This window comes from Chrysochloris asiatica, unplaced genomic scaffold (genome assembly GCF_000296735.1).
Source record: "Chrysochloris asiatica unplaced genomic scaffold, ChrAsi1.0 scaffold00041, whole genome shotgun sequence".
Lineage (NCBI taxonomy): Eukaryota > Metazoa > Chordata > Mammalia > Afrosoricida > Chrysochloridae > Chrysochloris > Chrysochloris asiatica.
Window position 1 is genome coordinate 12,294,163 of NW_006408559.1, and position 24,401 is coordinate 12,318,563.

General features: G+C 47.0%; 1 protein-coding gene across 1 annotated transcript in view; it reads right to left on the minus strand.

The window, feature by feature from the left end:
• The window catches only part of ATP6V0A4 (ATPase, H+ transporting, lysosomal V0 subunit a4), a 49,441-nt gene that overhangs the window by 24,311 nt on the left and 729 nt on the right, over positions 1–24,401 (minus strand). The window contains exons 2-11 of the mRNA XM_006861165.1: positions 22,706–22,784; positions 22,333–22,427; positions 19,016–19,141; positions 17,778–17,872; positions 12,616–12,742; positions 9,966–10,048; positions 8,258–8,351; positions 6,980–7,192; positions 3,667–3,817; positions 2,270–2,409 (exon numbers count right to left, since the gene is read on the minus strand). Of these exons, the coding sequence (XP_006861227.1) occupies positions 2,270–2,409; positions 3,667–3,817; positions 6,980–7,192; positions 8,258–8,351; positions 9,966–10,048; positions 12,616–12,742; positions 17,778–17,872; positions 19,016–19,141; positions 22,333–22,427; positions 22,706–22,784 (1,203 nt within the window). The remainder of the gene's footprint in view (positions 1–2,269; positions 2,410–3,666; positions 3,818–6,979; positions 7,193–8,257; positions 8,352–9,965; positions 10,049–12,615; positions 12,743–17,777; positions 17,873–19,015; positions 19,142–22,332; positions 22,428–22,705; positions 22,785–24,401) is intronic.

Genomic DNA, 24,401 nt, shown 5'->3' on the forward strand with positions numbered 1-24,401 from the left:
TCTCTCATACTTTGGACATATTGTCAGGAGGGAACAGTCGCTAGAGAAGAATATCATGTTCAGTAAGGTGGAGGGTCAGAGAAAAAGAGGAAGACCCCCCAAGATGGATTGGCCAAGTGGCAGCATCGATGGACTCAAGTGTGGCAACAGTAGTTGAGTTTGGCCCAGGATCGGGCAGTGTTTCATTCTGCTGTGCATGGGGTGGGTCTCTATGAGTCGGTGCCGACTCGATAGCACCTGACAACAACAACAATCTTTACAGCCAGAGTGTTCCTTAGAAGCCAGCATGATGAGACGTGGTCTCTCATACTTCGGACATGTTATCAAGAGAAACGAGTCCCTAGAGAGGGACATCATGCTTGGTAAAGTGGACAGTCATGGAAAAAGAGGAAGACCCCTAGTAAGATGGATTGGCACAGTGGCAGCAGCAATGGGCTCAAGTGTAACAACAATTGTGAAGATGGCACAGGACCAGGCAGTGTTTCGTTCTGTCCTCCTATGAGTCGGAGCTGACGTGACGACACCTAACAACACAACAACAATCAACGACAACAATCTTTATGTATGGGAGCGGATCACCAGGTCTTTGTTACACTACATGTTCTTGTTAAGTGCCATCGAGTCGGTTCTGACCCATAGCAACCCCGTATAGGGTAGCCGAGGAGCGGCTGGTGAACTTGAACCACTGACTTTGTGGTTCAAATCAACTTTGCAGTCCAGCGCATTAGCCCACAATGCCACCCCAGGACTTGGCTACATAAAAGGATAAAAATTCATTTGACTTTGTAATCTCTGTAGCGGGTTGCCTGCAGAATGCGTGCTTATTCAATAATAAACTGTTTCTTCTCTAAATTTGTGGAGAGTTTGGGTTAGCTGGAGATCTGGGGTTATACTATGCTTCTCCAACAATGTGCCGAGTGTCAAACAATTTGAGTTGCCCGATGCATAAGGCCACACTTGAGGTCAAACAAGGGGGTGCTCTGCTGTTTCCTTCCACTCACAAACTCTCATCTAGTGCATCTTTTGTGATCTAGTCATTGTTCACATTTGGGGGCTTTTGTGATGGTGATTTTGCTGTTTATAATGACCCAAGCGCATTGCTGAAGTGCTCTCTGGTGCTCCTAAGCATAAGAAATTGTGCAGATCCTCATGGAGAAGGTGGCACTGCCAGCCATGAGTTCAATGCCAACGAATGGTTGTGTATTTCCAATAAGATGTCTATGTTGGTCAGTTGATGAAAATGTTCTCACCTGAGGCTTGCAGGACCCTAACTCTGCATTTTCCCTGGAGAACGGCCTTGGTATTCATGAACTCAGCATTCACAGGAGCTCTCTAGAACATTACCACACGTAACAACAGCAACAATCGCAAAGAGTAGGACTTGACGTATTTTACGTGCAAGGAAACCTGCTGCCATCAAACCGATGGTGATTATAGACAGCTTATAGAACAGAGCCCTGGTGTGGCGCTGTGGGTTAATGCGCCAGACTGCAAAGCCATTTGAACTTCAAGGTTGGTGGTTCAAGCTCACCAGCTGCTCCTTGGAAACACTACACAAGGTCGTTATGGGTCGGAATCGACTCAACAGCATTTAACAACAACAACGTAGAACATTGTCTTGTTGGGCTGCTGAGGCTGTGATATTTACATGGATTTGAACTGCTGACCATGTGCTTAACTCACCATGCCACCAGGACTCCTTTAAGTGCAAATAGTGATAGTGAGCTACAAATTACTATGCACTCTCTGATCCCAATCTTTAAAATGCATTATTTGTGTATATGCAGGGGGAAAAAATAAAAGTATTAGAAAGACCCACAAAACTGTTCATTGTGATGTTAATTTCTAGGTATTTAAGATAATGCAGTGGTGGTTGTATGCTGTAAATCTTTATGGGAGCAGAAAGCCTCATGTTTCTCCCTCAGAGTGAGAGGTAGATTTGAACTGCTGACCTTGCGGTTAGTAGTCGAGCTCATAATCCATTATGCTACCTACCAGTACTCCTGGATTATAGATTACAAATATTTACAATCCACATGTTGAGCTTCTTTAATCAGGAAGAAAGATATGTCAGAAAGATAAATAAATTAAAGAGAAAGCAATGCTTGGTCAGAACCCTCAGCCAGGGATTTTCTGTCAAATTTTGCCCACTCTTTACTTGTTCCCAGACTTTTCATAAAATCATCGTGTTTCTACCAAATACCCTCTTCACTACTGGGCTCATAGCCTCAAGGAGATGGGGCAGGAGGGGCAGTTAATGGACACCTACCTCATTGTTGGACTTCTGAGAAAGCCAGGTCCTCTCGTTCAGAACCATCCACAGGGCAGCCAACAGCATCACTGCCCCGTGTCCACAGTCCCCAAACATCACCGCGAACAGGAAGGGGAAGGTGATGATGGTGTAGGGGGCTGTGGAGGAGAGAGAAGTGTCCGCTGCGCCCCCTCACCTCCTCCTGACACCCCGCGGTCCCTGTGGAGGGCTTCCTGTGTCTTTCGGACTGTCTACCCTTGACAACCTCACCTGCCCCTCTAGTTTAACTTCCATATATTTTATCTTCTCAGTTAAAAAAAAAAAAAAAGCAAAACCAGTTGCCATCAACTCTGATTTGTGGTGCCCCCATGTGGCCCAAAGTAGAACTGTCTTCCTCAGGGTTGTCACTGGCTGATTTTTCCCAAGCAGATCATCAGGTCTTTCTTCTGAGGCTCTTCTGGGTGGGACGTCAACCTTTCCATTGACAGCTGAGCTCATTAACCGTGTGCACCATCTAAGGACACCTAGCTCATCATGAGGCGTTATGACTTCCCTCTTTACAGATAAGCACGGGGCTGCTAACCACAAGGTCGGCAGTTCAAACCCACCAGTTGCTCCTTGGGAGAAAGATGAGGTGGTCGGCTTCTGTAAGGATTTACAGCCTCGGAAACTCTAGGACACCGCTCTGCTGTCCTAGAGGATTGTTCTGAATTGGGATCGACTCGATGGCTGGGCTTCCATCTCTCAGGCCACCCCACTCTTCCACCACCCCTCGTCTGCATGTTCTCGTGGAGTGCACAAGACCAGCCTTATTCTTAGGGGCTCCCAGCCCCCAGGACCTCTCCTCTGTGGTCCTGGGTGAGACTGGGACTCAGACTGGTAAAGAGTAATCCCAGGTAGCGCTCAGCTAACGACATCAGTGTACACTCAGGCCCAAAGCTTAGAGCAGCAAAGCCTATGCGCCATGTGTTTCCATCTCTCTCACACAATAACTAGAGAGTCCCTGAGTGGCACACAGAGGTACTTCAGAAGAAAGGTGTGAAGATCTGCTTCCAAAAGGCCACAGCCTTGGAAACCCCATGGAGCAGTTCTACTCTGCCCACATGGAGCAGGCGGCAGAGTCGACTCGACTACAACTGGTTTGGTTTTGTGATGACAACTAGAGGTGACCCTCCGATGAACTGGTGAAGGAAACAAGAATGCCAGCTGCCTGGTGAGGCTTTGTTTCGGGGTGACTCGAAACCTGGACCATGTCCAAACCTTTCACCAGTTGGTATTCATCAAAGACAGCGCCCAGCATTGAGAGATCAAGGAACCAATTCCACCCACTCAGCACCCTGGTCACGTCAGGGGTGGAGCTCACCCCACCTTCATTCCCCAGCTGCCCAAGGGGGGGACACAAAGAAGCCTGTTACCTGGGTTCATCTCCCGGTAGTTGCCTACACCATAGGCATCTACAATGTTCTGGAAGCCAGCTGTGAACTTATTGGTCCTGTTAAATGTTGGAGGGGCTGTTTTAGACTGCACTGTGGTCAGGATGGGAGCCATGGCCGAGCCACTTTGTTCCTGCAACGAGAGCAAGGGACAGAGTCCAGCATGAGTGGAGAACCAAGGACAGACCCCAGCACCCACCATCCCCACCACGGGGGACGTGTCCACCTCTGGCCCTTCCTGGAGCTTCCTGATGTGTACGTCATCTTCCATACGTGGTTCCCAGTACGGCCCTCACAAGGTGGTGACTTTCACAAACAGAAATTGATTTGATCACAGTCCAAACTCAGGGCCCCAGTGTTAATGTCCTGAAGCAATTAAGTTCAATTAATCAACATTCCAGATAAGCAAAAAGAGGCCTGGTAGCTTAGTGGGTTGCTATGGGCTAACTGCAAGGTCAGCAGTTCAAATCTACCAGTGCTCCGTGGGAGAAAGATGAGACGTTCTGCTCCCATAAAGATTTTACAGCCTCAGAATCCCTATACAGGGTCGTTAGGGTCAGAAGTGATTGCACGGCACACAGCCACCACCATCACTACCAGGTAAACAGAGAACACCTCATTGCAAACAGGCTTAGAATGTATTCTTGGTCACTAGCATTTTCTTTCTATACTGTTTCTTGATAAGGCTGGTCACATGCATCATACAGGGGGGCTACAATTCCAACATTCACACTAAGTCACAAGGTGGTCACGATGCCCCAGCTGACATCTCAAGGAGGATGTGGTTAACTATCTCAGTGCCTGCTTGTCCAGATGGTCACCCTTATCACAACAGGGACCAGGCTCCGGGCAGAGCCAGACAATTATTAACATTCCAACCTAGAATCGTCAAAACACACATTAGAGAAACAAGGACAAGCTGGGGGTGGGGGGGGTGATTTCAGACAGCGTTTGATTAGGTTTACGCTTAACCAAGGAAAAGAGTGGCAGCTGCTATGCGCTCACCGGCTCTTGGGGGAGGCCCTCCCTCTCTGTGGGCTCTAGGGGAAGGTCCTTGTCATTTTCGGCTTTGACAGCACTGGCGTGTCTTGGTTCCTTGGCGACCTCATATGGCATCTAACACTTTTGTCCTTTTGTGATTTTCTGTGTCTATTCTGCTTTGTGTGTGTGTGTGTGTGTGTGTGTGTGTGTCTTGGGTGAAAGTTTACAGTGCAGATGAGTGGTCTGCCTTTTTTTCACTAACTCACAGTGATTAAGAACTACTCCATTGGGCTTCTGAGACTGTAAATCTTTACGGGAGCAGACAGCTTCATCCTTCTCCAGAGGAGCAGCTCGTGGCTTTGAACCACAGACCTTGTGGCTCATAGCCCAACACTTACCCCACTATACTACCAAGGCTCCTTTAACCTAATAAAGAAAATCCTGTTTATAACTGTCCACAGGTACAGGACTTAGGAGGGCAACACATGTCTGGGGGATAGACTTCAGTCAGCAGCAGCCCCCTGGACTGTCCCTAACCAACCAAACAGGAGGGCTGTGAGGATCGCCCAGTGTCTCCAACAATTGCCATCATGCCTGTTCTGTGGGTGCTGGTGACACACACACACACACCACACTCCTGGCCTCTGCTCTCCTCTTTCCACCTTCCCCCTCAAGAGCTTGACCCCACACCATTCTCTGATCTCACCCTCCGGTATGTGTTGCCCTGACCTCGTCAGCAAGCGATTTCGATTCACGGTGATGCCTATGGGGAGGGCGGAACTGCCCACAGCGTTTCTGAGACTGTAAATCTTGACGGAAGCAGACTGACACATATTTCTCTGGAGCTGCGGTAGGTGGGTTTGAACTGCTAGCCTTTCAGTGAGCAGCCAAGTGCCACCACTGTACCATCAGGGCTCCTTCATACGGTCAACCCAGAGAGAAAGCCTTCCACTGGAGCTAGTGCCCTGAATGCGGACTTCTAGCCTCAATTGTGTGAGCAAAGTTTGTCTGTTCAAGCCTGGCAACAACCCCACAAAAGACAGCGCATGAACCAGACTCACCAACTTTCCCTAAAGTCGGATTTTCTATGGTGAAAACTCCCCTCCCGGGATTCCTGGGGCCCTGGTGTCCTCTGACAGTCCCTCCCTGAACCCCACATCTTTCTGACTCTCCCTCCTTTCCTCTCTGTTCTCACAGCCTCACACGGTGACCCTGACCTCCCTTCTGTCTGAACCAACTCCACAGCACCTGGGGCCAACAATCCGGTGGCCAAGGAGTCCCATGACTGGTACAGAGGGTGAAGCACTATACTACAAGCCAAACAGTTGATGGTTTGAACCCACACAGAGGCTCCTGGGAAAGTAGGCTTGGCAATCCACTTCTAAAAGCTCACAGCCCTGACAGCTACACGGAGCTCAGTTCTAGCCGGCACACACGGGCCACCATGAGTCAGAAATGATTTGACAGCGTTTAACAACGACATCTAAGTCTGGTTTGTTTTTACGGGATCACTGTCAAACATGGAGAAACCTAGGTGTTTCTGTTATGGACCTTTTATGGGTTGAATTGTATCCCTCCAAACACAATGTGGAGTCCTGGTGTGGCGCTGTAGGATAAACACTGGATCAAAAGTTTGGTTTGAAGCGCAAAGTTGGTGGTTCAAACTTACCAGCCGCTCCTTAGACACCCTATCTATGCAGGGTTGCTATGACTGATTCAACGGCACTAAACAACAAGACGAAATGTGAACGTTTTAACCATTGTACCTGCAAATACATACTACCCCGATTAGAAAGTGGGATTTCCTTTTCTCATGTGAATGAGTTCAGACCAGACTAGGGTGAGTTCTAACCCTAATCCCTTCTGAGTGGTGTCTTATAAAAAGAACTGAATAGACAGGGACACGCACACAGGGGAAGACAGACACACCCTAGGAATTTACAAGCAAAGCAACACCTAGGAACGCGGGCAGATTCTAGAAGACAGGCTCACAGAAGTTCCCTGATTCGGACTTTAACCGGCAGACTTTGAGAAAACAAATTCTATGGCAGCATCAAGAAACTAGTTCTGGTCACTCTGACTCACCTACCCCTGTGTGTCAGAGGGGAACTGAGCTACGTTGGGTCGTTGATAGCGGATTTTTCAGAACTAGATCACCAGGTCTTTCTTCTGAGGCTCCTGGCAGTCAGGAAGCAGCTGACCATTAACCATTTGACCCACCCGGACGAACTGAAGATTCAAAGACAAATCCTTCCGCCTGGTCCCTGTCCCTGAGTGGGCAGGCCCACCAGCACCCGAGGGTCCCATGACTCACCGTGCCCTGCTCTAAGGCCCTCTGGATGCGCGCGGTGTCCACCACGGGGAACCAGATCTCAGCGATGAGGCACTGCTGAGTGACATCGATGTTGCACAGGTTCAAGGTGTGGTAAATGGCCTTCATCTTCTGCACTTGGATGGCCCACGTGTGCCAGTTGGCAGCCGCCTCCTGCAGCAGGCGCTGACGGTGGGACTCAGTCTGCGTGATCACCTGGAGAGGCGGAGGAAAAACAGCCTACTGAGCAACGGGCATGCGCAGTGTGGAGAAACCGAGGCCCTTCAGCCTCACGCGTGCTCCTGCCCTAGGCTCCGCCCTCTGGGACAGCTCTCATCCCCTAAACCAAAACACCCACTGCCACCTCGTCCACTCCGGCTCATCGAGACGCTTGCGGGTACAGTGGAACTGTTTCATCGGTTTACAGAAGCTGACTGATAAATCACTTCCCACAAAGCGGCTTGTGAGTTTGAATGAATGGCCTTTTATCCATGTTAAAGCAGTCAGGCTTTCACCACTGCGCCACCAGGTCCCCTCCTAGAATGGAAATCCTTGAGCACTGATCCCATCTCCTGCCTAACCAGTAACTGCTTGCCATTGACTCAGCTCCCACACATGGCTTCCCCACGTGTGTCAGAGTAGAAGTGTGCTCCTCAGGATTTTCAACGACTCCGTTTAGAAGTAGATCTCCAGGTCTGTCTTCCAAGGTGCCTCAGGGTGGACTCGAACCTCCAGCCTTTCAGTCAGCAACCAAATTCCTTAAACACTGGCACCACTCAAGCGCTCCAAAGTCCTCACCGTCCGACCAAAATGCTTCACATACACAATCCCTCCAACACATTGTAAATGAAGTAACGAAGGAAGTGATGGATGGACCATGGCACCCACAGAGAATTTACTTACTAGAATTTGATATTACGATCTGGGGGCCCAACAATTAGAACCCCCTTATATCAGGGTTGTTATGAGTCAGAACTGTTATGTTATGAATCATCTTTATGAAACCAGATTGCAGAGCATCTGGTGGGCTCAAACCACCGACCCTTCCGTTAGCCGTCCAACTCTTAACCACTGCACCCCCAGGGCCCCTTAGATGAGACTGAGGCTGGTAAATACAAAAGCTGACTGAAGACGGCTTTCTAATCATGGAAACTTCTGGAGCAGCAGATGGAAAAGAGGGCAGCCTTCCAGAAGCCTTCTAACACGGGCCCAAGGAGATAGAGTTGTCATGGAGTGGGCAGAGGGAGCCCCCACCCACTCAGGTCAGGCCTCGGCACTCACGATGTTTAAATCTTCCAGCCTCACGTTGACTTCAGCTAACATGTCCTTGCGCTCAGCCGCAGGTTCTGGGCAGGGGTAGATGGTGGCTCGGAACCTGTGTGTGATACAGTCCACAGGCCACACATGGGTCAGGGTCAGAAAGTGTCCTGTACCCCATTTTCTGCTAAACTCTCAGGTGCTGACTTTGGTGGGATTATGGTCTTCTAGAATAACCACAGTGTCCTTGGCAATGAGCAAGTGAGCTCCAGTCTTAAGACTCCCCAATGACTCGCTCACACACACCTTAAATCGTGATTGTCCTTCAGGCAGAACTTGGAGATATAGTGGGTCGGGTCCCAGACTGCCTCGAGAAGCCAATATCACAACAAAGCGAGTTGTGCGGTGTTTTTGGCTTCCCAGTGCATATGCAAGTTATGTTTGTACTACACCGTGGTCTATGAAGTGTGCAATAACATGATGAAAAAGTTTAAAATATCACAAGAATGACCAAAACAAGACAAGGAGACACACAGGAAGCACATGCTGCAGGGAAGATGGCACGGATAGACTTGCTCAGTGCAGGGTTGTCGCAAACCTTCCATTTATTAAAAATGCAACCTCTGCGAAGCACAATATAATGAAATGAAACTAAAACAGGTCTGTCTTGTTTGATTCACACTGTAACCCTATGAGCTGCTATGTCAAGAAGATGTGAACTTGCCTTGTGTATTCTTCCTCCCGGAAATGGTTTGTGTATTAACATCCTTCTCTACTGAGCCGTTTCTGTCTGCAAGGGGCTGACTATGAGGTGGGTCTGCAGCATCAGAAAGGACCCAGCCACACATTCACCTGCTTTTTAGACCCTGATGGATGCATCAGGAGTCCTGGTGGTCTTGTGCTCTGCTGCTAACCAAGAGCTTGGCAGTTGGAACCCACCAGCCACTCCACAGGACAAAGATGTAGCCGTCCATGTCCTTAGAGATGGCACCCTTGGAAGCCCTGTGGGGCAGTTCTACTCTGGCCTTCAGGAACACTGTGAGTTGAAGTCACCTCAACAGAAGTGGGTTTATTTGGGTTGAGTTTTAGCCACCAATAAGGGTGGAGTCCTGGGGTGGCGCTGTGGGTTAATGCACCAGTCTGCAAAGCCATTTGAACTGCAAGGTCAGTGGTTCTAGCTCACCAACTGCTCCTCGGAAGCCCTATACAGGGTCGCTATGGGTTGGAACCGACCCGATGGCACTTCACAACAACAAGGGTGTTGTTCATTGCTGAAGAGTCAAACTCTGACTCTTGATGACCCCATGTGAACCAGAGTAGAATTACCCTTGATACACTGGCCTTTCAAGGCTGTGGATTTTCAAAACAGGTTACCAGGCTTTCTTTACAGGAGCCCCTGGTGGGTTCAAACACCCAACCTCTTGGCTAGTATTTGAGTGCTTAACCATCTGTACCACCTCCCTGGGTGGACTCTAATATGTGATGTGAAACAGAATCAACGGAAAAGGGTTTAAAAGGTCCCACTCAGGACCTTTACCTACGCTCATTCAAGTTCCCTGCTCTGGACCCTCGTGTTCTAAAAGTCAGGTGCATTTTCAGCAACTGACTTTAGAACATGGGGAACTGATTCTAAACTCCTAACATTCTCAGAGACCCTGCAGTGAGGTGTATTTGTCACGGTGTACCCCTTAGCCAGTTCCCACCCAAACCACTGGTGGTAACCCTTTCTTACCCATCACAGATCTTCCGGATCTTCTGCCTAAGCTGCTCGCCTTGATAAAATATGATGAATATGTACTTATTAATATCTTCTTTCTGGAAAATCAGAACAAGTTAAAAACAGTCGCTTTTCTTTCTAGTTGAATACAACAGGGAGAACTGCAAAGTCTTGCTTGGAAGTTTCACAAACAACATGTAACATAAATTGGGAAAAGTTGGAAAAATGAAACATCGCCCCCATTTCACACAAACTCATAGTTCATTATGTTGCTGCTGCTGCTGTGGCGTCAGTTCCCACCCATAGCGACCCTGTGGACAACGGAACAAAGCCCTGCCCCGTCCTCTGACAGCCGCACAATCATTCCTATGTTTGAGCCCATTGCTGCAGCCACTGGGTCAGTCCTGTCCACAATGGGTGACTCTGCTGGTATTTGGAATACTGATGGTACGGCTTCCTGTCACAGCAACACGCAAGTCACCACCGTATCACAGACGAGTGGTGAGATCTAAGGCCTCACAGACCTAAAACACCAAATCTAACAAGACGTCATTGAGTCAATTCTGCCTCACAGCGCCCCCATGTGTGTAAGAGTAGAACTGCGCTCCACAGGGTGTTCATCTCTGACTCAAGGCACCCCTGTGTGTGTCAGAGTAGGACTGCGCTCCACAGGGTGTTCATCTCTTACTCATGGCATCCCCGTGTGTCTCAGTAGAACTGTACTCCACAGGGTGTTCACCTCTGACTCATGGCACCCCCGTGTGTGTCAGAGTAGGACTGTGCTCCACAGGGTCTCCACCTCTGATTCATGGCACCCCCATGTGTGTCAGAGTAGAACTGTGCTCCGTAGGGCATCATAGGTGACCTTTTGGAAGTACATCACCAAGCCTTTATCCCAAGTCTCCTCTGGTGTTGTTGTTCAATGCCATTGAGTCGGTTCCAACTCACACCGACTCTGTATATGGTTTCTGAGGAGCAACTGGTGGTTTTGAACTGCCGACCTTGAGGTTTGCACTCCGGTGCTGATCTTACAGCACCTCTATTGTTGTTGTTGTTGTTAAGTGCCATCGAGTCAGTTCAGGCTAATGGCGACCCTGTATAGGGTTTCCAAGGAGCGGCTGGTGAGTTTGAACCACTGATCTTGCAGTGTGGTGCGGTTCAAACTGACCCTATGATGTAAGGTGCCACACCAGTACTCCACTACACCTCTAAGTGGACTCAGCAGCTGAGCTCATTAACAGTTTGCATGCCCCAGGGACCCTTGAGATGGTGGTAGTTGGTGCTTATGTGCCGCGGAGTCGGTTCCAACTCATAGCGACCCTGTACAGGGTTTCTGAGGTTGTAAATCTTTACAGAAGCAGAAAGTCTCATCTTTCTCTGGCGGAACACCTGGTAGTTTTGAACTATTGACCTGGAGGTTTGCAACCCGATTTGGATTCAGATCAGCAACCACTAGCTACCAGAGTTCCTTAGGGAACCTTGAGAAAAGCCCTTTAAATCCTCTCATCCAAGTGTGTGGCCCATTGGCTAGTAGCACCAGCATCACCTGAAACTTATTAGCAATGCAGACTCTCAGGCCTCACTCTGGAGTCCCTGAGTTAGAATCAGCATTTAATAAGGGCCCCACATGACAAAGGGGCATCCAAGTTGGAGAAGTACTGGCCTAAAGCGTTCTTGTCTTCCTGCTGGCTGCACACTGCCCTCTAGTGGCAAGTCCGAGTTTCTAGGGGGAACAAATCCAGTCCTGGTGCGGAATTTGCAAGATACTGTGCTGGACTGCAAGATCAATTTGAGCCACAAAGTTGGTGGTTCATGCTCCCCCGCCACTCCTCAGAAACCCTATACAAGGTCGCTATGAGTCGGAACCAACACCGTGGCACTTAACAACAACGATAGCAAGGGTCAAGGAGCAAGCCCAGGTATCATGGTGGGTTACTAGTTGGATTGCTAACCCCAAGACCAGCAGTTCGAGTCTACCAACCCCTCTGCAGAAGAAAGATGCTCTCTGTTCCTGTAAAGATTTACAGTCTCAGACTCCACAGAACATAACCACTATCACCAGCAAGGGTCAGGGAATCCTGATGTAGGATAAGTACTAGAATGCCAGCCACAAGGTCAGAAGTTCAAACTCACCCAGCTGCACCTTGGGAGAAAGACCTAGGACAACAGCCTAGAAAGCCCTCTGGGGCAGTTCCCCTCTGTCCTATACTCCCACTGGGGCAGAGTAGAAGTGCCACCCAGGGTTTCTGAGGTGGTAAATCTTTACAGAAACAGGCTGCCTCATCTTCCTCTCATGGTTGTTGTGATGTGCCGTGCGGTTCCGACTCATAGCGACCCTGTACAGGGTTTCCGAGGCTGTAAATATTTAGGGGAGCAGAAAGCCTCATCTTTTTTCCGCAGAACAGCTGGTAGTTTCAAACTGCTGACCTTGCGGTTCTCAGTCCGATTCGTAACCACTACACTACCAGAGCTCCTTTCCTCTCAAGGAGCAGCTAGTAAGTTTGAACCACAGACCTTTCAGTTCACAGCCCAGAACTTCATCCACTGTGCCACCAGGGCTCCTTTAGGATGAGAAAGGAAACAGATATGATCAACGTCACGGAGCGAGAGCCCCTTTGGTGAGGAGCCTGGGAGAAGTGAGGTTTCCTGCAGCCGAGACACCCACCGTGACAGGATCCTCCAAGAACATGTCCATCTCGGAGAATCTGAAGTAGATGTTTCCACGGCAGACTCGCCACAACAGCCTCTCAAAGGCAGCCATCCTCTCCCTGCCTATCACTCCGGCCGTGAACCTGGGGACATGGGAGACAGTGCTGAGGTGCTGAGGTGGGACGTGCCAGCCCAGGAGGCAGGGCAATGCACTCTGCCAGAAGGAAGTGACCAGAGGATTCCTGAGGGGCCACCACCGGCCACCCACAGCCCAGCCAACCTGCCCCGGTGCCTTTGGCCTTATGTTTCGGTTCAGGTTCTCTTGGCCGGGTAATCACCCCAGTACAACACACATGTATATTTGTAATGAAAACACAGGACAGCCTATTGTAGCAAATGTTTGAAGTCCCCACAAATAACACAGCAGAATGAGACACAAGCTTTCTCTCAGTCACTGCTGGCCCCAGTGCAGTCCCCTAGGAGAATCCTCAGCCACGTGTCTCACATTAACCTCACCAGCAATTGAGTGCTTTCATTGGTCTATAACTTTAGTGTAGGTTCATCCTGTTTTACCTTCTGAACAAATTGTTTTATATTAATATAGTGTTTCTTTCCGCTTCGAATTCCATGCCCATTTAATATCCATTACAGGAAACTTTGTTGTTGTTGCTAACTGCTGTCGAGTCAGTTCTGACTCTTAGAAACCCTGCTAGGTTTTCCAAGGAGCGGATGGTGTGTTTGAACCTCTGACCTTGTAGCCCAAACTGACATTGCAGTTCAATGCTGATCCCACAGCAGCATTCCCGGAAACCGTGAAAAATTAGAAGTCCCAAACTCTCTCCTTTCAAAAATACTAAGGGATTTCAAAAAGTTAGTAGAAAAGTGAAATTTTTGATGTGTTTAAATTCTCCATTACATCGGGACTCCTGGTGTAGTGCTGGAGGGTCAGCACTGGACTGCAAACCACAGGGTCAGCAGTTCAAACTCACCGGCTGCCCCTCAGAAGCCCTAGACAAGGTCACTATGAGTCAGAAGTTAGGTAGCTTTTTGTATGAGAGTTTCTGTACATACATTAGAATTTGCCTAAGTAATACTTCTATGGGTGCATTTATTCTGCATGTGTGTGTAATCTGTGTGCATGTGTGTATAACCTGTGTGCATGCGTGTGTAACCTGTGTTCATGCGTGTATAACCTGTGTGTGTGTAACACGTGTGTGTAACCTGTGTGCATGTGTGTGCAATCTGTGTAATCTGTGTGCATGCGTGTGTAGTTCTGGTGTAGTGTTGTAGGATAAGCACTGGACTGTGCACCACAGGTCAGCAGTTCAAATCCATCAGCTGCTCCTTGGAAACCTTAGACAGGGTCACTATGAGTCAGAACCAACTCGAAGCCAATTACCAACAACTTAGGCCTTGACTAGAATCCCAATCTTTTGAATCAACAATATTTTGATGGGAATGTTGTTGCTATTGTTAAGTGCCATCGAGTCAGTTCCAACTCAGCGACCCTGTATAGGGTTTCTGAGGAGCGGCTGGTAGGTTTGAACCTCTGACCTTGCCGTCTAGTGCTTACTCTCTACAGCGCCACACCATGACTCCATGTTGTTGTTTTTAGGTAACATTGAGTCGGTACCAACTCATAGTGACCCTATGTACAACAGAACGAAACACTGCCCGGTCCTGGGCCAACCTCACTATTGTTGCCACGCTTGAGCCTATGGATGTTGCCACTTTGCCAATCCATCTCGCTGGGGGTCTTCCTCTTTTTCTCTGACACTCCACCTTACTAAACATCCATCTCCAGCGACTGGCCCCTCCTGATAATATGTCCAAAGTATGAGAGATGAAGTTTGGCCATCCTGGCCTCCAAGGAGCACTCTGGCTGCATCATGTTGTTGCTGTTAGGTTCCATCAAGTCAGTACCGACTCATAGTCCTTCTGTATTCCTTCTACTTGCGAATGACTTGATGACTTAATGATACAAACTATCCCATCTCTAATTACCTTTAAAAATTCAAACTCCCAATACATTTTATTATCAAAGCAGTATTTTAAGGATTGTTGTTTTTGTTAAGTGCTGTCAAGTCGGTTCTGACTCATCGCGACCCTGTATAGAGTCTTTGAGGAGCGGCTGGTGAGCTTGAACCAAACCAACCTTGCATCCAGCGCATTAACCTGCAGCACCAAACAAGCCCCATATGCCTGTTCCAAAGCGAGGGAAGGGTTGAGAAGGTTCATCGAAAACAATTCTTCCCACTTGGGGACAATCTGAACATCATAGACCTCAGACTGTGGAGCACCCAAGTACCCTCAGGTACAAACAAGTACCGAACGCTACCTCTTCTCCAAGCAGAACTCACCAGGTGATACTTGGGCTTGTTACTGTGTGTTGTTACTGAGTTCACTGAGTCAGCCTCTGACTCCCGGGGACTTATGCACAATGGGATCTGACCATTGCCTGTACTCCATAACATTCTCACTGACTGATTTTCCAAATAGCAGATTGCCAGACCTTTCTTCCTAGTGCTTTTTAGCCTGGAGTTTCCCCAGGTGCTCACTATCCTGGCAACACCCAAGCCTTCAGTGACAGACAGGTAGTGGCTATACGGAAGGTACAGCTTCTGTGAATCCAACCCGAGTTTCCTACCTTGAAGGTGAGAATTCCGCTTTTGAACTACCATTACCCCAGTCCTCCTAAGGGTGGCCTATTCTTGGTTCTAGTGGCTTTTGTTGGTCCATTCATTCACTCAATCACTCTGGTTGTCTAGCAAGGACCATACAAGTGTGAGTCACAAAGTTAGCTTGTTGTACCAAAAAAGATATATTCATAGTCCTAACTCCATACCTGTGAATGTGACCTTCATCGGAAATAGAACTTTCCTTTAGTTGTACTGATGAGTGAGATGGGTCCTAACTAAATGTAATCCCTTTGGAGTATTGTCTTCTAAAAAGGGAAAATAGGAAGTAGAAATACCGTATGACCCAGCAATCCCTCTACTTGGTATATATCCAACAGATATATGAGCCAACACAAGAATAGCTATATTCACACCTATGTTCACTACAGCACTATTCAAAATAGCAAAAAGATGGAGATGGTCTAAATATCAACCAATGCAAGAATGGAGAAACAAACTTTGGTGCATACACACAATGAAATACAATACACCACTGAAGAATAATGATGAATCTGTGAAATGCCTCATAACACAGACGAACCTGGAGGACATTATGCTGAGTGAAATTAGTCCATCACAAAAGGACAAATCTTATACGAGACCACTAGTGCAAACCTCAAGGAGCTCTGGTAGCACAGTGGTTACGAATTGGGCTGCGAGCTGCAAGGTCAGCAGTTCGAAACTACCAGTGGTTCTGCAGGAGAAAGATGAGGCGTTCTGCTCCCATAAAGATTTACAGCCTCGGAAACCTTGTGCAGGGTCGCTATGAGTTGGAACCGACTCCACGGCACTTAACAACAACAACAAGTGCATACCTCAAGAAAATGTTTTCATGCTTCAAGAAACATTCTTTGCTAGCTACCCGGGATAGCAGGGAAGGGAGAGTGATTCACTGGCTAGAGGGTAGGCATATGTTAACTCAGGTGATGGGGAGGACATTATACTAGAAGAGGGAGGGTGGCAAAAGAATGATGAAGACACAGGGAGGTATGCAAGGGTTAAAGGGGAGAGAGGTCAATAGTGTTATATATAAAACCTTGGAACACCAGTGCTCTGTGGGTAGAGACATAGGTTGTGGGTAGATGTTCTGTTCTATATATATCTATATAGGTTGAACAGGAATGGAAGGGAGAGTGGGGTATACCCACAAATGCATAAGGTTTGAAAGAGGCTATTTGCACATGGGTATTTATTTACCTTTGCTGCAAATACATTATGAATGTGGTGGAGAATACAGTGGGCAAAATGATGAAAAATTTTTAGATATTATCAATCATCTTAAGGCAATGAGTTGCTGGGCTTAGGGGCTTAGGACCATATTCTCAGGGGACACCATGATCAGTTGGCATAACATAGTCCACAAAGACAATGTTCTACTTCTTACTTTGGTGAGCAGTGTCCGGGATCTTAAAAGCTCACGAGTGACCATCAAGGTACAACTATTGGTCTCTCCATGTGCAGAAGGAAGATGTGTGATGAGAATTGAACATGCTTGGAATCAAGTAGTTCAATGGACTCATGGAACTTGTGAGCATCAGTCCCCATGACTCTGAGACCAGAAGAACAGATGGCGCCCAGCTGCCATTACCAAATGCTCTGAAAGGGATCGCATTAGAAGGTCCCAGATAGAGTGGGAGAAAATGTGGAACAAAACTTGTAATTATAGAAAGACTGGACTTACTGCTCAGAAAAAAACTGGAGGAACTCAAGATTGTGGCTCTCAACCATCCTTTAAGTCTATAAAGGAACTCACCCTGGGAGCCCTGTTTTCAGGCAAGCAGTCGATAGGTATATTTGTTGTTGTTAAGTGCTGTCAAGGTGGTTCTGACTCATAGTGGCCCTATGAGGGATTCCAAGGAGTAGTTGGTGAATTTGAACTGTTGATCTTGCAGTTCAAACGACCTCGAAGTCCAGTGCTTATCCTATAGTGCCACACCAGGACTCCAGATAAATATATAGGTGGACACAACACTATTAAGGGATACTCACTATGGAGTGGTCGATCATTCAAGATCAAAAAGGTAACGTTTACCTAAGGACAAAGTTGAGAAGGGATGGGAAGGCGGGTGGAATGGAAACAGGAACCGCAGGGAGGAAGGGGGTTAAATGTTGTTGTTTGGAGGAGGTTGCAATCATTGAGATGAAATAAAGTGTACGATGTGTTGAGTGTAAAACTGATGACCTTGTCTGTGAATCTTCACTCAATTCATAGTAAAAAGATTTTTAAAAGGTGGGGTTGGGAGGGGACGGGACAGACACACACAGTGGTAAGACAGGCAGTGTCAGATGGATTCCCTATGAAGCTGATGTAGCTACAAGCGCAGGAATGCCCAGGCTGCCAGCAGCTACTAAAATCTGAAAGAGACAAAGACCGACCACTCCCCAGAGCCACATCCTGAATTCAGACACCAGGTCCCCAGAAACAATTTTCTGGTTTATAAAGCCACCCACAGTGGTGTTTCCATGAAGGCAGCAGGAGGTAACCTAAGTACGCACTCACCCCAGCTTCCCGGGCATTGAAGAGGGCGAAGTCCGTAACTCCAGGAGCCCTGACGTGTCTTCAGTGAAGAAATCATCCGTGAGGTTAGCTTCTGTCTAGAAGTCAAAGCAGCACTACATTCATTCACATGGACGCAGGCTGCCTGAAGAGCACCCCCACCTCAAGATTTTGCCTGTTTTTAAAGAAGCTTCAACTTTCCATAAGTAATTACAGCATGCAGAAACAAAACAAACAAACAAACAAACACAACCCTTCCTCTTCTTGTGTATTTCCTTCCCTGTCACTGGAGTTAACATGGGTCTACCCTCTAGCCTGGTGTGGTGCTGTGGGTTAATGTGCCAGACTGCGAAGCCATTTAAACTGCAAGGTTGGTGGTTCAAGTTCACCAGTTGCTCCTTGGAAACCCTACACAGGCTCACTATGGGTCGGAATTGACTTGATGGCACTTAACAACAACAACAGCAACCTCTAGCCAGTGAGTTACTCGCCCTTCCCTCTCACTCCTGATAACCACCAAATAATGTTTCTTTGAGCATGAAAACCTTTTCTTTGACAAAGCAGAAAGCATCCCTGTTTCTTTTAACAAAAAATCTGCCCAAACCAACTGATCAGAATTGTTTGGGGCACACTCTCTGTCTGAGCTGTTTCCAGCATACACTTCTGAAAGAGCATGCCATATTCTTGCATCTGATTCCACCAAGTTATTGTCCCTGCAACCTCCATCCCAACGCAGAGGTCACAAGGCAGAAACTGAGCCCATGATTCATACTCCAAATCAGCCAGTTTTCAAAAGGGAAATTTGAGGCTTAGGTAATGCACCCCAAACCCATTGCAGTCCAATTGATTCTGACTCAGACTTGTAAGACAGACTAAAATGAGCCTATAGGGTTTCCAAGGCTGTAATTTTTACTGAAGCAGGCTGCCATGTCTTAACTGCCACATCTTTCTCCCCTAGAGCGACTATTAGGTTCAAACAGTCAACGTTTTGGTTAGCAGTGGAGATCTTAACCACAGCATCCCCAGGACAACTTCTAGGAAATAGGGACTTTAGTTGTTGTTGTTAAGTGCCGTCGAGTTGATTCTGACCCATAGTGACCCTGTATAAGGTTTCCAGGGAGCAGCTGGTGAGCTTGAACCACCGACCTTGCAGTTCAAACGACTTTGCAGACTGACACATTAGCCCACAGCACCACACCAGGACTCCAGGGTCTTTAGTTAAATAGCCCCCAAAGAATGACCTCAAAGAAGTCCTGGGTTTTCTTCAGCAGATGTTTGAGTTCCGTCAGTTTTAAGAAACTTTTCTTTAAATCTTGCTGGTTGTTGTTGGCTTCCTGTAACTCCTTTTCTAGTTTTTCCAGAATAGTCTAGGCAGCAGAGAGAAAAAGTTAAGCCGGGCAGAAGCAGGATCATCTTCTCTTAGTCTAGGTTAGCCCCAACCACGAACAATCCAAGTTCCTCACAATGTAGCTCCCATGGATATGGCTATAGAGTTAAAAAACAGAACAGTTATACATTCTTTCTGGGGCTCCATCACCAAACTGGGGTGTGGGGAGATAAGAAAAGACTTGGGGGTGGAAGGCAGCTTCCTGGAGTCATTGGGGGAGTTTTAGCAAATCATACATCTCCTTTCTGTGTAAACACATTGTTAAGATGGGGAAAATGTAAAATGAGAAGACCTGGGTCACCCCTAAACCAACCCCTGTTCTGAGCTGGAGTCTGGAGAGCCATGTGTGGCCAGTGAGAAAGGGGGACAGAGTGAGCAAGATGACAAACACAAAAACACAACTCGCCCTTCCAAAATGAGTGTGCAAACAAGACGGGGCCCAAGAAGAAATGAACAGGATAAAAATCACCAGCAAACAACTGCCCCGCATGATGAATGCAGCCAGCGGTGTTGCTTAGTATCTGTACAAAATCAATGTTCCGTTATTTATATTTTTTACCATCTTTTAAAGAGAGAGCTGAAAAAAAGAAAAGTCAACAGCAAAACCACCAATCAGAACACAAAATTATACCCAGTGAAACTTACCCAAGGATTCGTCAATAACAGGAACAATTAATGAAGTAGCTATCACTAAACTACACTACACCTGAACAAGGCTGATTTGGTACATATTGTGTTATATATATATATATATGTGTTGTTGTTGTTGTTGTTGTTGTGTGCCGTGGAGTCGGTTCCAACTCATAGCGACCCTACGCAGGGTTTCCGAGGCTATAAATCTTTACAGGAGCAGACCGCCTCATCTTTTTCCAGCAGAACCGCTGGTAGTTTTGAACTGCATATGAGATTATTGAAAATACCATGGCTTGGGTCAGGTGCACCTTAGTCCTCAAACTGATGTCTTTGCTCTTCAACACTTTAAAGAGTTCTTGTGCCACAGATTTGCCTAATGCAATATGTAATTTGATTTCTTGATTGCTGCTTCCAGGAGTGTTGATGGTTGAGCTGAGCAAAATGAAGTCTTAGACAATTTCAATCTTTTCTCCATTGTTATGGATTGTTTATTGGTCCTCAAAGTAGAGTTAACTATAATGATGTAATTGGAGTAAGGTTTTGGGGACCTTCATTTGATGATGGGGTACAACTCAAAATGAGACGAAACAGATGCAAATATCCATTAGAATCAGAACATGGAATGTATGAAATATGAAAGTAGGAATATTAGAAGTTATCAAAAATTGAAATGGAACAAATAAAGATAGATATCTAGATGTTAGTGAGCTGAAATGGACTGGTATTGGCTATCTGAATTGGACAACCATATGATTTGCAATACCAAGAATGACACTATAGGATAAGCACTGGGCTGCAAGGTCAGTTTGAACCACAAGGTCGATGGTTCAAACCCACCAGCTGTTCCTTGGAAACCCTATTGTTGTTATGTGCCGTGGAGTCAGTTCCTACTCGCGTGGGATATCAAAGAGATTGTCCAATGATTTCTGCATTCCATTGGGTCACCTCTCTTCGGAATGGGCACAAATATTGATCTCTTCCAGTTAGTTGGCCAGATAGTTGTCTTCCAAATTTCTTGGCAGAGATGAGTGAGTGTCTCCTGTGCCGCCTCACTTTCTTGAAAGATTTCCATTTTTATTCCATCATTTCCTAGTTCCTTGCTCTTTGTCAATGCTTTAAATACACCTTGGACTTCCTCCTTCAGTATCATTGGCTCTTGATCATACCTCTTGAAACAGTTGAACATCGACCAATTCTTTGGTACAGTGACTCTGTGTATTCCTTCCATCTTCTTTTGATGCTTTCTGCATCATTCAATAATTTGCCCAGAGATTCCTTCTATAATGAAATTGAGACTTGAATTTTTTCTTCATTTCCCCCAGCTTAAGAAACCCTGAGCATGTTCTTCCCTTTTGGTTTTCTAACTCCAGATCTTTGCACATTTTGTTGCAATATTTGACTTTGTCTTCTCGAGCTGACCTTTGAAATAATAATAGCAGCCCTGTTATAGGATTTCCCAGTAGTGTCTGGTAGGTTTGAACAACCAACCTTGTAGTTAGCAGCCCATTGCTTATCCTACAGCGAGTGCCCCATCAGCTTGAGAACCATTGAATTTGAAGATAACATTTTGGGAAAATATTAATGATCATATGCTCGACAGAGGTTCTGAAGAGCTTGGCACGTATGCCTTGGTGTAGTCAGGAGGATTTATAGGGCTGGTGAGAATGAAGCAGGTGTGGAGGCACAGGTGGAATGGAGTAAAGCCATGAAGGCCGAGGAAGGCTCTCCACAACACCCCAATACAACTAGTCAACTGCTGTCATCTCAGTGTAGGGCGGATCCTTAACCTAATCCCTTCTGAGTTCCATCAAGAGCAACGTGGAAACAGAAACATGAGTGAATACACTGGGAAAGAAAGATGCTAAGTGAAGTTTATCTACACCAAGGAATCAAGGAACACCCTGGGCTATCAACCAGGAAGGAATTACAAGGCTGGGTCCCTGATTTAGACCTTTAGCCTACAGTACTGAGAGAAAATATATTTGTCATTCAGCCAAATGATAACTAGGTCCATAAGGTGAAGAGTGATATCAGGGAGGTACGAATGCCTTAGAACAAAATGGCAGCATGTGCCCAGGAATAAACTTCAAAAGGCAGCTAGGGGCAGGAAAGAAGGACAAATGGAAATGGTGTGCACAGGGAGGATGTGGGAAGAGTGCTATTACATTGTAGGAACTGGAATCAGTGGCATCAAACAAAATGTGTATCAATGGTTGAATGTAAACGAATTTTCTCTGTATAGTTTACCCAAATCACAATATAAATAAATAAAGCCACCAGCGTGTGCTATTTCTGTCACAGCAGCTCCAGAGAGCTAAGACAGTCACCCACATGCGTCATTTCTGTCATGGCAGCTCTAGGGACCTAAGATGGTCACCCACGTGTGGTATTTCTGTCACGGCAGCTCTAGGGAACTAAGACGGTCACCCACGTGTGGTATTTCTGTCATGACAGCTCTAGGGAACTAAGACGGTCACCCATGTGTGGTATTTCGGTCACAGTACTCTTACGGAGCTAAAACACAGGAAAGGTACTCACCTCTAGGGTTATCATCTCCCGAGGGAGAGGGGACGGAGGATACTTCTCAGGCACTTGAATCACAACCTCATTTTTCATCTCATCTTCTAGAAAACCTGAGGGATGAAACCCCACCAAACAGCCCAAGATGATTGAGATGTCTCATGCCTAAGAAATGCGGTCAAACCAGACAGGGCAGATGAATTCCAGCCAAGGCAGTTGCCTGAATGGCCCGAGGACCTGTACAGCCCTTGGATTCCATCCCCAGGTTGCCCACCCCCAGCCCCAGGGTTCTCGCAGAAAGCTTTCCTAACAGGAACACTAGCTGATGTCTTGTAACCTTTCACCTTCGGGCTCCAGCACACATCTCCACAGGAGGCAGGAAATGACTTACGGAGGATTCTCTCCAGCGATTCACACCTTCTGACTTCATTCACAAATTTCCTTTGGAAGCTGTTGACATTCACGTTCAGCTAGGGAAAAGGAAACCCACAAGACTCACTTAGTGGCAACGGCAGGGCGTCAGCTCATTCCCTTCGGTTGTTTTAACCAAAACATGCTGGAGAATGTTACTGGGATAGTCTGAGAAACAGATGAGTTAAAGGCAGATCACAGCTTGGAAACCCAGTTAGAAATCCAGTCTCCTCACTCCTGCACTCTGACCCTCCCCATGCCCTGCTAAGAAAGACAAAGGCATCCCCCCGCCCCCATCCAATGTTACCTTACTTTTAGTACATTTACTATTCAAATGAACCCATGAAATACCCAATGGAGCCAAGAATATGGCATTGTGGATTAGACATTGGGCTGCTAACAACAAGGTCAATAGTTCAAATCTACCATCTGGTGCTTGGGAGAATTTCTGCTCCTGTAAAGATTTATAGTCTCAGAAGTCCTACATAGGTTTGCTGGACTGCTAACCACTGGATAGCTAACCACAAGGTAGGTGGTTCAAACCTCAGAAACCCTATGACAGGGTCGCTTTGAGTTGGAACTGACTGGATGACACTTAACATCAAATTTAACTTGATGGCAGTGGGCTTAGTTTGGGGTGACCATGGTTTAGCCAGCAACAACAATGCAACATCCTGTGTGGGTGACCCTCGAGCCGACAAATTTTGGGTACCTGCCTGGGCCAAGTTCTATGCTAGGAGCTAGGTTACAAAGATGAACAAGATCTTGTACTGCCTTGCTGGAATTTACCTTTGACCCTAACTTTAAAGAGAAAGACAATAGGAATGATGAGGTGCGTCCATTCAACGCAATATATGAATTTGGAGAAGATGATTGGGAAGATGCCTTGAAATGATTCCTAGGTGATGTCACTTTCAAGACAGCTTGTACCCAGGATGTCACTGTGGAACTGAGTCATGTCACAACCAGCTGTGTACTCCAGGAACCAGGGGAAATGAGTTTCTGTCCTCAGAACAAGCTCTGGGGAGTCCACTGGCCCAGGGGAAGTACTCAGTGCTTATAAGATGCCACACGAAAAATGAAATACACTGACGTCTCATACCTAGTGGAGGGTCAGAGAAAAAGAGGAAGATCCCCCCAACGAGATGGATTGGCCAAGTGGCAGCATCGATGGACTCAAACGTGGCAACAGTAGTAAGGTTGGCCCAGGATCGGGCAGTGTTTCGTTCTGCTGTGCATCGGGTCACTATGAGTCGGTACCAACTCAATGGCACTTAAAAACAACAACAATACATAGTGACTTGTTAGGGCTTTGACACCTTCCTGTGGAGGAGGCAGGTGGGGAGGGAGGAGTGTATATTCATGAACGTCTTGCCCATCGCAAATTCTAGCCAAAGGACTGTTGGCATTGGGTTTTGCTGCTCCTTCTTGTTGAGTCAACTCGGACTCATGTGAACCAATATACAGGGGAATGAAACCTTGCCCAGCCCCACACCATCTTCAAAATCATTGGTAGTTTCAGTCCATTGTTGTGGATACTGTGTGGTGCCTTCCCCTCTAGGGGCCTCATCTTCCAGCACTTAGATCAGACAGTGCTACTGTGAGCCATAGGGTTTTCAGGAGCTCTGGTAATGTAGTCATTACAAATTGGGCTGCTAACCTCAGGGTCAGCAGTT